The sequence below is a fragment of the Sceloporus occidentalis genome, unplaced genomic scaffold (assembly GCF_023333645.1).
Source record: "Sceloporus occidentalis isolate IW3139 unplaced genomic scaffold, rSceOcc1.0.p SCAF_56, whole genome shotgun sequence".
In the NCBI taxonomy this organism is placed as follows: domain Eukaryota; kingdom Metazoa; phylum Chordata; class Lepidosauria; order Squamata; family Phrynosomatidae; genus Sceloporus; species Sceloporus occidentalis.
Window position 1 is genome coordinate 2,807,784 of NW_028317036.1, and position 13,705 is coordinate 2,821,488.

The 13,705-nt window shown below is 37.9% G+C and overlaps 1 protein-coding gene across 1 annotated transcript in view; it reads right to left on the reverse strand.

Moving 5' to 3' along the window:
• Positions 1 to 13,705, reverse strand: part of LOC149287820 (laminin subunit alpha-3-like) — a 99,509-nt gene that overhangs the window by 34,525 nt on the left and 51,279 nt on the right. The window contains exons 26-33 of the mRNA XM_089492423.1: positions 12,023 to 12,120; positions 11,439 to 11,610; positions 10,364 to 10,490; positions 10,144 to 10,283; positions 8,322 to 8,437; positions 7,564 to 7,775; positions 6,654 to 6,858; positions 6,148 to 6,292 (exon numbers count right to left, since the gene is read on the reverse strand). Of these exons, the coding sequence (XP_089348549.1) occupies positions 6,148 to 6,292; positions 6,654 to 6,858; positions 7,564 to 7,775; positions 8,322 to 8,437; positions 10,144 to 10,283; positions 10,364 to 10,490; positions 11,439 to 11,610; positions 12,023 to 12,120 (1,215 nt within the window). The remainder of the gene's footprint in view (positions 1 to 6,147; positions 6,293 to 6,653; positions 6,859 to 7,563; positions 7,776 to 8,321; positions 8,438 to 10,143; positions 10,284 to 10,363; positions 10,491 to 11,438; positions 11,611 to 12,022; positions 12,121 to 13,705) is intronic.

Here is a 13,705-nt window from a genome sequence, read left to right on the forward strand (position 1 = left end):
CCATGCACCATATCTACCACCAGTCTTTGTCAAACTTTGTGATAGTCATTTTTTTCCATTTGTTTTGTCACACACATTTTACTTCAGGTATGAATTAAAAAGTTCTCGTATATGTCACTATCACAAAACACCCCAATATGTGTTCAGCAACATCTCCTGAGCGCAGTGATACCCCACATGAATGATTTTGCCTGGCTGTTCGGGGGCAAAAGAGCCACATTTGGGGCATGCACATTTTTCAATGTTGAACTTTGGCATTTGGGGATCCACTGCCCGTGCCCTATTTGGTACATCTTTGAGCCGGGCCATTTCAGTATGCCCAACAAAACCATATATTTTTGAAAACTAGACACCCCAGGGTATTTTAAATGCTGGTATTTTAACTCTTTGCATGCACACATTTTACCACCAGCATTTTTTTAAAGTTTGCAGTAGTATTTTTGTGTGTGTATTTTTCCCACACACACCTACTTTATGTATGAATTTACAGCTCCTGGTATATGCCGCTGTCACACGACACCCCAATATGTGTTCAGCAACATCTCCTGAGTACAGTGATACCCCACATGCATGGGTTTGTCATTTTTGGGGGGAACTAAAAGGCCACATTTGGTACGTGTGCATTTTTCTAATTGGAAATTAGATGTGTGGCCATCCTTCCCCCCGTGTTAATTGGGACCTTGTTGAACCCGGCCAATTCAATTTACCCCATCAAATCATACATTTTTTAAAAGTAGACACCCCATGGGCATTTAATATGCCAGTATTTTAACTCTTTCCATGCGAGAATTGTTTTAAGCTAATATGCTAATTTTAGGACTTGCTCACAAAAATATATTTTTTATATATATATTTATTTTTTTGCCTTTTTTTTATTTTTTTAACATTTTTTTTCAACTTGAAGGTTCCCCTGATAGTGACATCAGTGGGAAATTATTTTTACATTTTACTGTTTTTTTACTATTTTTTTTCTAATTATTATTAATTTTATTTTATTTTTAATTTATTTTTTCTAATCACACTGTGATTAGAAAGCTGAGCTCCATTGACTTGCATGGTTGAATGCAGTACCTATATTCAACCTGCAAGTGGAGCCAGAGTTCTCTAGAGGGTCTGGAGACCGTCTAGCGAACTTTTTAGACTTTATTGTTTCTTTATTGAATTTTCCCGGACCGCCGCCATCTTGCAGATGGCGAAGATCACCGGCAGCTGCGGCTGTGACCGCTCTCCGGAGCGGTCACAGCCCATCCAAAGGTAAGTGTTTGGTGTCGCTGGATGCCTCCTGATCGAGGCATTCCAGCGACACCATTTAAGTTTAGGAGGCGATCGTTGATCGCCTCCTAAACGCTTTTAAGAGATGGCCCCTTTGTGCCGATAATGGCGTTGCTGAATGCCTCGAGGTCGAGGCATTACAGCAACGCTGTTTCGGTGCAGAAAGCGAAAATAGATCGCTTTCTGCACCCGTTTAATGACGTGCCGGTCCTGGCACGTCATTTGTCGTTATCGACATGAATTTCCGTGACGTGCCCGGACCGGCAATTGTCATCAAGGGGTTAAACACCTGATCCTAATAGTCCCCTCTATTGTGTTGAGCTTACTGGAGGTCCAATAACTTCTTCGCACCTGGAGACTACATGTTTTCCCTAGCACATCAAACAAACGAAAAAGGCACCACACTTTGGACTCATTTGTAGTCAGAGACACCCTCTATATATTACTACAACCTACAGAATGATTTGACCAAAAATTTTAAGCATTTTCAACAATTCAGAAAATCAGAAAATCCCTTTTATAATTCCGTCTATCTCCCTACCTCATCTCTCTCTCTCGTCAACCACCACCTCACCCTAAGTGTCATAACATGACAAGGCTACATTATGTATATACATACATACACACCAGATTTCCTACTAGTTACTTGATCGCATTCTTTAATACCTTTTGCATTGTATTTGCATTGCGAGGCTATCATCGTACAGGTTGTTTTAACTTATCATTCTGTTAGGTAGACAATACACATTGTATACAGAAGCAAGATAGCAATACTGGCTGCTTGCACCAAGCTACAGATATCTAGACACACAATAGTGAATTAGATTATAACACAGCTATCACAGATTATACTTAGTGTTGTGTTGCCAAATTATGTCAGTATTCCATAACACCTATGTTCTACGCAGTTACATTAATTGTGTAACCTAGACAACATTGTGACATTTATTAAGATAATTCTACAAAATCTACAAACTCACCAGCTAAACGGTAAGGAATGTAGATAGGACGAGAGCCTTAAAACACTTGCCTAGAGTCCTACATTTTATGGGAAGAGAAACTGGTGTGGCTACATGCAGCGCTTTCCATTTATACACCACAAAGCTTTTTTAATTAATATAATTAATTCAGATTCCTTTATTAATAGTTGTACCAGTAACATCTGTGTTGATACCCATTAAAGTAAAACCACAGCTGCAGATATAAATGGCCAGTCACACCTCATCCAGCTTCTGCACAATGATATCTGAAGTAAATGGGCGAAGACATTAGTGGGGTATGAGCAGGGCCGGCCCGACAATGGAGCCAAGTGGGGCAACCGCTCCAGGCAAGCCCTTTTTTTTTTTTTAAAAAGCGAAAGAGAGAAAGGCGCCCCTCTCTCTCTCGGCGCCCCTCTCTCTCTCCTCTGCGGCGAGTCTCCCTGTTCGGTCTCGGTACCGGCTTGTAATGCTGAGTGCCGGAAGATTTCCGGCGCTCAGCATTACAAGCCGGCACCGAGACCGAACAGGGAAACTCGCCGCAGGACTGCTGAAAGGGAAGTACAAGGGGGGAGGGGCACGGAGGGAGAGGAAGGGTAGATAATGGGGGGGGCGGCAGGGACGGAGGGAGAGGAAGGGTAGATAAGGGGGAAAGCGGCATTTTAAAATTCGCCCCAGGCGGCATTTTGCCTTGGGCCGGCCCTGGGTATGAGCAGAATTTGGTGTGACATCCTTGAAAATAGTTGAAGGATTAGCATAGACCACAAACAGGAGCCTTCCCTCTGCCCCATAAATCAAAACAATAATGAAACTTCAGCACTTTTAAAGACATCCAGAAGTGTTTAAGAAACCAGAAATGGTAATATGGGAATGAATCCAATAACACGCCTTCACTAATGCTTAATCATAAGCTAAATTCCACTGTGCAAAACTGTGCAAATAAATAACAAACGCACTTGATTCATCAGAAATTATTCAGTATTTTGTTAAGGAAACAATCATTTTAAAAATAAGAATAGATCATTTAAGTACTTAAAAGAAAAAAAAAGAAAAAAAACTTCTGTGTTGATATATAAATATATATCTTCTAGCGAACTAGATATATGCCCAAGAGGGAGCACCCCTGAAAAAAATGGTCCTCTAGGCAAATGCCTACTAGTCTACCTTATATAAAGAAACATTCTATACAGAAAGTTAGCTTCTTGTCTAATCCAGTCTTCAAGGAAATCCCTCCAAAGTAGGTTTACGTGTATAAGGTATCCTATACGCCTTACTTATTAGTAAAATCTGCTGGAAGGTTTCAGCAACATAATCCCTGTGGGTACAATGGAGGGAAGCCGCAAATAATTATGATCTCTATGTTTGGAATAGCATGCGAGTGCTTATTAGTACAAGCTCATCGTACACCATCCCGTGCTCCACATCTATTGATTCCTTTAATACGTTTCACATGTAGGAATTCTAACACTAATATAATCAGAAAGAACAAAGCAGCCATTTTGTAGTCAGGATTTCCTGCTAAATGACCCCCTAATGTTTAACCTCACATACTGCATACGATACCTTTATTACTATTAATAATAATAATAATAATAATATATAGCGGCAACAACTTACAATGAAGCAGTTCTTACAATAAATATATTCAAATGGAATGACAAAACTAGAACTGACTGGAATGACAAAACTAGACGAAGACAAACAGATACATTAGGTAAAGAAGGACCCAACTTCTTCACAAATCATACCGTGTATGGTGTAAAATGCTATAAGGTAGACAAACAATATCTAACTGGATTTTTTTACTTATTTTTTTTAATACAAACAAAAGCATCATACAGCCTGGTGCAAATAAAACTGTACATTTTGGCATTAAGCCCGTTCTATAACCAGATAAGGGTAATTAAGTCACAGCGATTTGCAGTTGAGTCGTCTATATGAACTCTTAAGAAGCCTATACTTCTTAATATAGTTTCATCAGGTATGCAGAGTGCTTCCTGTGCAAAATTAACAGAGGCATGCGAGTTTTTCACAGCTTGTAGCTATAACAGATATTTTTACATTCCCATGACAAGTTAAAGTTCATATGGATAAATAACGTCAGCCTGTGTCAACTTTCCCAAATCTGTAATTACCAAACAACCTATAACATCCCATGTTCATCAATAGATGTTCATCAATAGTTTTAGTAAAGTTGACATACAGAAGAAGTGGAAGCAGACAAAAAAAAGCACTGCAGCGCCATCTACTGGAAGCACGCAAGTGGTTCTAGCCATGTACTTCCAACCTACAATTCTTGATCGTAGTATATAACCAGTTTAATAGGTAGTCCTCACATCCATCCTCATAGAACACAGAAGTTTTGATTTCTGGATTACCCAATTATGTTAAAAAATATCTGTAAACATTTCTAAGTGTTTCAACGCCAGACTCTTATTCATCTTATTGTGTTGAGATGCAAATTTCAATGCAGAGATTACATATAAATATTCTGTAAATATTTAATTTATTATGTGTATACTGTCGTGTGAAAAAGAAAGTACACCCACTTTGAATTCTATGGTTTTACATATCAGGACATAATAACAAGCATCTGTTCCTTAGCAGGTCTAGAAATTAGGTAAATACAACCTCAGATGAACAACACATGGCATATTACTCAGTGTCATGATTTAATCAACAAAAATAGAAACAAAATGGAGAAGCCATGTGTGCAAAACGAACTACAACTTATGTAGAACCACCTTTCGCAGCAATAACTAGAAGTTATTGTTTTCTGTATGTTTATCAGTCTCTCACATCATTGTGGAGGAATTTTGTCCCACTCTTCTTTACAACCTTGCATCAATTCATTGAGGTTTATGGGCATTTTTTCATGCACAGCTCTCTTAAGTTCCTGCCACAACATTCCAATCAGGTTGAGGTCTGGACTTTGACTGGGCCATTGCAACCCATTGCACCTTGATTCTTTTCTTTTTCAGACATTCTGTTGTAGATTAGCTGGTGTGCTTGGGATCATTGTCCTGTTGCATGATCCAATTTACGACAAGCTTTAGCTTTCGGACAGATGGCCTCACATTTGACTCTAAAATACTTTGGTATACAGTGGAGACTCAATGACTGCAAGGTTCCCAGGTCCCAAGGCTGCAAAACAAGCCCAACTCATCACCCTTCCACCACTGTGCTTGACAGTTGTTATGAGATGTTTGTGCCGATATGTTGAGTTTGGTTTTGCCCAAATGTGGCGCTGTGCTTTATGTCCAAACATCTCCACTTGTCCAAACAACATTGTTGTGGTCACACTTGCTGATGATCAATTAATCAAGGGCTTTTGATTAGCAGCATGTCTGCTACTTAGCATCTAAATTGCTATGGAAGCAATTATTTTTGTTGAATTGATCATGTCGCGTTGTAGTATGTCATGTGTTGTTGTTTATCTGAGGTTGTATTTACCTAATTTTTAGACCTGCTAAGGAACAGATAATTGTTATTATGTCCTGATATGTAAAACCATAGAACTCAAAGGGGGTGTACTTTCTTTTTCACACAACTGTATTTCTCCAGCCACATTCTATACATGCCTTTGGCTGGATACTCAATATTGTTGCATATAAATAGTATTGGACTGCTATTCCCCAGGCTAATTTTAGTGGGACTATAAACCCATGTTGGCCTTTTACAATGTTCTCAGCCTTTTTGCGTAGTTCCAGAGATCATTCTCTGCAGATGGTATCTGATTTGGAGAGTTTTTAAGACCATTGAATTTCACTGATCAGAAATCTTGACTTTAAGTGTTGGCCAAACATACCTATTAATTAGCAAAGCAAATCGCACAAGTATTACTCTCGTTATGGGAGCAGATATACAGTGTTCCAAAGACAACTAAAAATGCACATACCTTGCACAGACAAACCCCTGTTAGAGGATCGCATATATGAGGTTGAGTCCCCTCAGAGTTACAGTTACAAGGAATGCAGTCAGGAAAGTGAAAGTAACCAGGAAAACAGCGATCGCACTGTCTGCCGGAGATTCTTGGCTTACATCTAAAATACAAAATGATAGATAATATAGCTAATAGGTGTTTCTACATTTATAAAAAAAGCTTTATGACAATAATAAATATGAAAACGTTTAAGTTATATAGGTTACATCTCACTGGCCTGCTGTATATGTATGCAGAGCCAGCCCTGTTCTCCTTGCAAGAGAATTGTCCGAGATCAGCCCTTTATAATGCATTGTAAAGTTGGTCAGTTGTTAATGCAACTTTCTGCAGACTCCCACTTTAGTGAATAAACCCCATTGAAACAATATTAAAAATACTCTTTAAAACATGAACCTGCTTTTGCTATGCTAGTCACAGTTCCAAACAGGGCAGGCCTGGTTCCTGACTGTTCGTTGACTTACATGCATTGTCCACTAATTCCATCGCACTTTGCCGGTGCTGGCTGCACTACTCCAGTGGTTGAGCAATTACATTGTTCACAGCCCACAACTGGATGGAAACTGAAGGACTGATGGTCACACACTTCACATTTAGGCTTTACTGTCTGAGGCGGACAGATGCATTTGCCAGTCACTTCATCACACAGACGATGGCCACAGCTGCATGCTTAGTTAAGAAGCAAAGATACATTTTTAATTAGTAATTGCTAAAATAAAACTACAAATAAGTTCAAATCATCTTATACAACAGCAATGCTGAAAAGAACAAATACTGTACATTGCATGAATAAACTAGCAGGCCTTTGTACATTGCCAAATCCTACAGGAGCACTCCAGTCCTATTTTCAATTTAAATACATGTCATTGCAGGCAATCTTTAATTTACTGGAGTTAGAAAATGAGATTTTTGTCTTATTTAACCTCTCCTTCAGCTGCCTCTACTGAAAGCAGGGAGCATTCTATGGTATGCTTCATGCACATGCTCATTAGAACCCCCATTGTTGTCAAAGGGAGTAACGGCAGCCGACCACATGTAGGCTCTGACGTGTTGCTAACATATATGTTATATGCTTTGATGATGTCAATTGGAGCTCTACTGAGCATGAGTAGCAAGTTCTCTGTTTTTGTCCGTCAAGCTAAGCTTTTACTGACAGCCACACATATCTCGGCTGTTGCTGTCCTAGCAAACATACTGTTTATTGGCTGCCATGTTGGGCGTGCCTAGTACCCACATCAGGCAATGTCCATGCAAAAAAGGAGTGGAGATGGGGTGGAGTGTGGTGCTCACCTCTCACACATGCTCATAGTATCATAGCACAGGACCCTTCAAAGTTAGTAAGCATGAGTTTAAATATTATCATCATCTACTCACATCTACAGTACGGAAATCCATAATACCCAGTAGCACACCGACTGCAACGTCGCCCAATAACATTGGGTCTGCAGCTGCACTGTCCTCCAGAAGGGTTGCAGGATGGGCTTGTTGAGCCCTCCATATTGCAGTTGCACGGAAGTGCTCCATTATTGTACGAAGCTGCCAATGATTTTGCTGAATTTCTACAAAATTCTGTTGATGTAACTGGGCTGAAATATAAAAGAAACATATGGTTAACTAAAATTAGCACAGTTATAGGCCAAAAAATCTGTAAAAATGTAATTGGTTTAAATAAATGTATGTGTGCGCACATTTAAGCGACATGTCTTAACCAAAAGCACATATTAGGCTTTCTTTTCTTTTTTTGGACCCACCTAGATTTGTCTGGTCGGGGATTTAAAAAAAAGTCACCAATGAATTCCACAAACTCGAGGGTCTCTTAAACTCTCAGGAAGTACATAAAAATGTTACAGAATTGTAGCAAACTAATGGATTGCCTAGAGGTAGAAGAGTATGGCCATATACCTAAACTCAGTAAGATTACTTTTATAATTAAATTCAGAATAGAAGATAAAGGAGCATAAACTACAATCTTTTGGAAAAAAAATCTGTTGAATTAGGTTATTGACATTAATATTTTACTGGTTTAAGTTCTAAAATATATTGCAATTGCGAGTACTGGGACATTTAATCTCAAATATTCTTATACTACTTTACGTAATTTGAATTTTTATAGGTACAGAGTTTATTCTTACTCAATGTGAAAGCTGTTTTCGCCACAGATGTTGATGAAGTCAAATGATTTGTCCAATGGTTTTTCCTGTAGTATGTCATTTGTGTAACTGTCTGCTGGGACGAGTAATATATACTTCTAAAAAAAGGAAAACCAAATTCTCATCAAGGACCAGTAACAGTAGGCATAGTAGCTGTTCCAGTAATTAACATTCATACCTCCAAGGGAAACAATGAGCAACGTATACTTCCTAGAATTGTATAGGGTGGAAAAAGTCCAGAGACTGTCAAATCCATAAGTAGTTTGTTAAAGAAGGCAACTTCCAGCTAGATTGGAACATTAATGCAGTATCAGATGAAAACATAAAGTGTGAATTTTGTAAAAAAACAAAAAAACAAACACTGTGTTATAACCATACCTGGGGACTTTATCAATGAGCTGACCCTGAGACTTTTAAAATATTAACCCTTTATTGGCCCATTGTGATGATTCTCTGTAGTGACTCATCACATGTGTTACCCAAACGGCTTTAATATTGGTCATCATGGAAAACTGGACATGTAATTATATATAAGTTACACTATATCGAGTCATCTCCATTCAGGCAGGGATAATAACCATGATATATTGGTAGCAAAAGCACCAACTGGCAGTCTTAATGTGATCAAAATGGTGGTGAATAGGAAGGAGTCCGTTCCACAATGTATGACGCCGAGAATCAGGTAAAACCCTGAGAGTTCCCAGGTATGGTTATAACAAGATAGAACTGCTCATTAAAAGGCACAGAACATCAAAAAGAATTAAATATAGATATACCACAATCCTAGGTAATTTAGAAGCCTATTAAGAATGATGCGAACGACACTTTGTGTAATCTTTATTAGCACTTAATCCCGAACCACTGATCTCAGTGCATGTATTTATATGCTGCTTATACCTTTACCTTGCGTGACACTTCTAATTTAATGAGGTCCTACAGGTGAACAAATGTGTAATTTCACATTGTATGGTATAGACCAGAATCAGTGATGCTTAAAAAAAACCAAAAAGCTTTGTGGTATGGGGTGAAGTATGTTATTAATGAGATTTGTGTTTGGTAAGAGGCCACTGTATACATAACCTAATTTGTATTTTGTAGTGTGTGGCTTGAGTTTTCATAACTAAAAATGATTTTTTTTTCTTAAATAAAGAATTATAAAAAATAGACTATGTTTTACCAAAAACAGCAGAATCAACAATGTAACTCACAGACACTGACCAAGCTGTATTAAACCGTGCTGCTCATATAAAATAAAAGTGCAAGTCTTGGTGTCACAGCATAACCAAACATGTTTATTAAAATACGTATTTATTATTTTACAATAAGTGCAACCATGCCACTAGTGGTTAGTTGGCACTACTAGGTGTCAAAACTAGGACATCTGCTTAATCCCGAGTTCTCGTTCTTCTAACGCGACCCTTACAACAATAGTCAGATCCTGAAAACATTATGTTAAGGTAGCTGCCCAATAATGTATATATAAGGAATGTTTCTTTGTTGAATAGTAAAATTTGGGGAATGTGACAGATCTGTCACTGGCATTAATGTGGGCCATGACCTAATGCTGAATTTACAAGGATAAGTAGACACTTTTTGTCGAGCTCAGTTGCTTTTAATGTACGTTTGATGGTGAGAATTTGTGTAGTCAAGTCTTAATGTAACGTATCGAAAAATAAGAATAAAGCCCAACGCAATATTAAGAAGCTGCTACATAATAGAGTTTTACAATAGTAATCAGACATGATGGTTATCGACTGTAGAAAAATGCTAAAGACAGGATATATCGTTTTTTTTCTTAACTTACCAAAACTAATGACTTCTCTTGTGGAACCTCCAAAGTAACAAAGAGTTCTGGACTGGTGACATCAAGAGCTATGCGATTATCTGCAATAACCAAGTCTCGACAGCCCATCAAGTTAGGGCAAAAGGAAGCATTGAAGACACCTGATGAAGACGCCATTGCATGTTATTAATAAGTGATTGATAAAAGAGGATATTGTGTAGCTGACATGTTTTCTCACTACCTGACCACAGTATCCCTCCATTCACAAGGACAACCACTGGAAATGTAGGAGCCTCTGTCTGGCGATAGTGAATGATAAACACATATCTCCCCATGTGGGGTATTCTTCTCCCCAAGGTAACACGGTTCTGTGTACATGATAACAAGCAACAAGCATAACAAGCAACGTGTTAGAAAACTGTAAGAACATTTTACCTGTTACTTGTGTTCCTTAAGCCTATAAACTTTCTTCCCAATGTTAAGAAAACAAACTTTTAACAAGGAATAAAATGACGACCAAAAATATACTATGACTAAAAAAAACCAGGAAAAACAGAAATAGGCTTCTGTAATAGCCCTTTGTCCAGACTTAATTAAGTTATGTACACTCTCTATATAGAAATACATATAAACACACATATACACAACACACAAATGACAAAATCTCTAGAATCCTTTTAGATTGTAAATTCTTTTGATCTGAACTCTAGGCTCCCACCGCATCTGTTATATTTTACTGCATTAATCATAGTATAATGTATGCAACGTATGTTTGTAAAATATCATATACTAATGTATATGCAGTACTTACAAAAGAGCAAAACCAATTATAATTTGAAACAAATAACAAAGACTTACTAGCCTTTTAACGTAGGTTGCGTAAACACATTTCAACTTACATTGAAATCACAAGTTAATGAATCTCCAAGTTGCTTGCTTTTTTGTCAACTCAAAGTAACTTACTATCTTACTCAAATTAACTTACTCAAACTGACTCTCTTACAGGCAAGTGCATGCAAGTTGTGGGTGATTTTTTTGCAAGAGTGCAATAGTGAATTTGCGAGTTTTGCGGACTTTCCAACTTGTACATGTTCGCAGCTGCAAACTTTTTTTTTAGCCAACTCACAAGCAGTCAAAGTTTTGTATATAGACCCCAATGTTCATAACATGCACTCTATATCCACCTGATTCATACTAAACAAATTCCTGTATGTTAACAACAACCATTTATAAAGATTACCATTTTTTCACATGTTAAATAAGGATGGTGGTAATATTAGTTTGTAACTTTTGCCAGTTAATGTATAAAAATTAACCTGAGGGGCCTGCATCACAATCCCATTTGTCAGATGTCCAGAAAGCCCAGGGCTATGGGCAGATTGATGGTCCACATTCCTTTCAGTACTGTGGCTTTCAGAATCTTTTGTTGAGTCCAGGAGCAATGCCAAATGTGGAATTTCATATACTGAAGGCTCAATACAGGTCACGCTGCCAAAAATAAAATACACTGTTAATTCTGGGAAGGATACCAAGATGTTCTGTTTTGGAATATCCTAGTTTTTCTACCCATCTAGAGTGAAAAATGAGTAAAATCAACAGAACTGTAATACCAACATTGATGCAAGTCCACAAGTTCAGTAATCCCCTGGCTGGTCATAGTTAAAACTCAAACAAGGTTTTAAGAGCTTCAGCAACACATCACTCCTGAGGAAGAACCAGGATTTACATCATAAAGAAACCCTGTCTCCCATAGATAGAGATGCGGGTCAAATGCTTTTTAGGTAGAAACGGTAGAATGTATTTTTTTATAAGAAAATTCTTGTGTTTGATTCAAAGTCACTGAACTACTGCAAAAAGTGCACCTGAGACCAGCTGTACATATGCAATGGATGACAATTACCTCTGATTAAAAGATGCTCCATAAGCAGCAATACATTTGACTTTTGGCTCCGCATATTCAACTGAGAACTGGTCCACAGGAACAATGCATATCTTGTGCTAAAATATGAATGTAAAAAGAGATTGTTTGAACACAAAGGAAATGGTCATGCTTCCCTGCACACTCCATTTAAAAAATCTTATTTTATAGATAAAGCATCAAAATGTAAGCAAGTTTGTCTTTCACAGGCGTCCTAAATGCATGCGATCAAGACTAATAATATCTGTTACCCAGATTTTCATTGGGCTGCTTCTTCTACCTATAATACTATATTTCTATAGTATAACAAATGATATGAGTTACTATGCTTCACGCACACTACCTTTCAATGGAAAACAAGGAAACTTCTAACTTTATAACATTAATATCTGACCCCCCACACTTTGTAAAAACTACTGCCTTCTTCCCAAAAGCAGAAAACCAGAACCAAAAATATAAAAAGGTAGGCAAGGGAAGTACAGTATGTAAGGGATTTAAAATAAAACGGGAAATCAGGTTTATGTATTTAAACTATGTTCATTAAGGAGTGGTAATGTTCCTAGATGCCTCCAAACTCATGCACCCTTGCAGCTAGCAGACGCATAGATTGCGGTCAGTGGCAAGTCCGGGCACACATTTGCAAAATCGGTACTATGAAGCTTTATCTATAGTAACCCAGATGTAGTTTTTTTCCTCTAAATTTCTTACAAAAGAACGGTATAAAATTTCAAATGCTTAAAGTGCTTTATAAAGGCATTTTTGATATTTTGAAAAATAGAAATATTCTACCATTTCCAAACATACAATAAAGCTACCATTTTGCTTTAATAAAGCTGTTCTATTTTAACATCCTGCTAACACTTGGCAAATTAACAGTGAATTCACAATTGTTATTATAGGAAACAGTTACTTAAATACAAGAAAATCCCATAAGAGTTATAAATTGTAAACAATGGTATGAATTTCTCCAGATAACAATGTCAGGCTAAAGTGTCTTTGTCTCTCCTCCATGTGTCTGTACATGTAGCAATACTGTATGTGCTATTTATATCAAACCTCTCAAATAAAATGTTCATATCCATTTGTTTTTAAAACAATTGGATTCAAAATATTAACCAAGATAGAAATTGATCGATCTATCTTTTGTATCTATCACAAAAATGTACATTGATCAACCATAACATTATGATCATCTGTCTAATATTGTCACCAAACCAGCCCTGACCTGTCGACGCATGGACTCCACTAGACCTCTGAAGGTGTGCTGTGGTATCTGCACCGAGATGTTTGCAACAGATCCTGTAAATTGTGAGCTTAGGCCTCCATGGATGCATCCTGGTGCCATATGTTCTCCAGGTAAGAGACACACACGCACCCGGCCATCTACATGATGTAAACAAAAATGTGCATCAATGTGCCTTGGCTGCCCATGACCCTGTTGCTGTTTCACCGCTCTTCCTTCCTTGGACCACCTTTGATAGGTACTGACCACTGCAGACTGGGAACTCCCCACAAGAGCTGAGTTGCTCGGATCTGTATGCTTGCCCATTTTTTCTGCTTCTAGCACATCAACTTTGAGGATTAAATGTTCACTTGGTGACTAAGATATCCCACCTACTTACAGGTACCATGATAACAAGATCATCACTTCACCTGTCAGTGGTC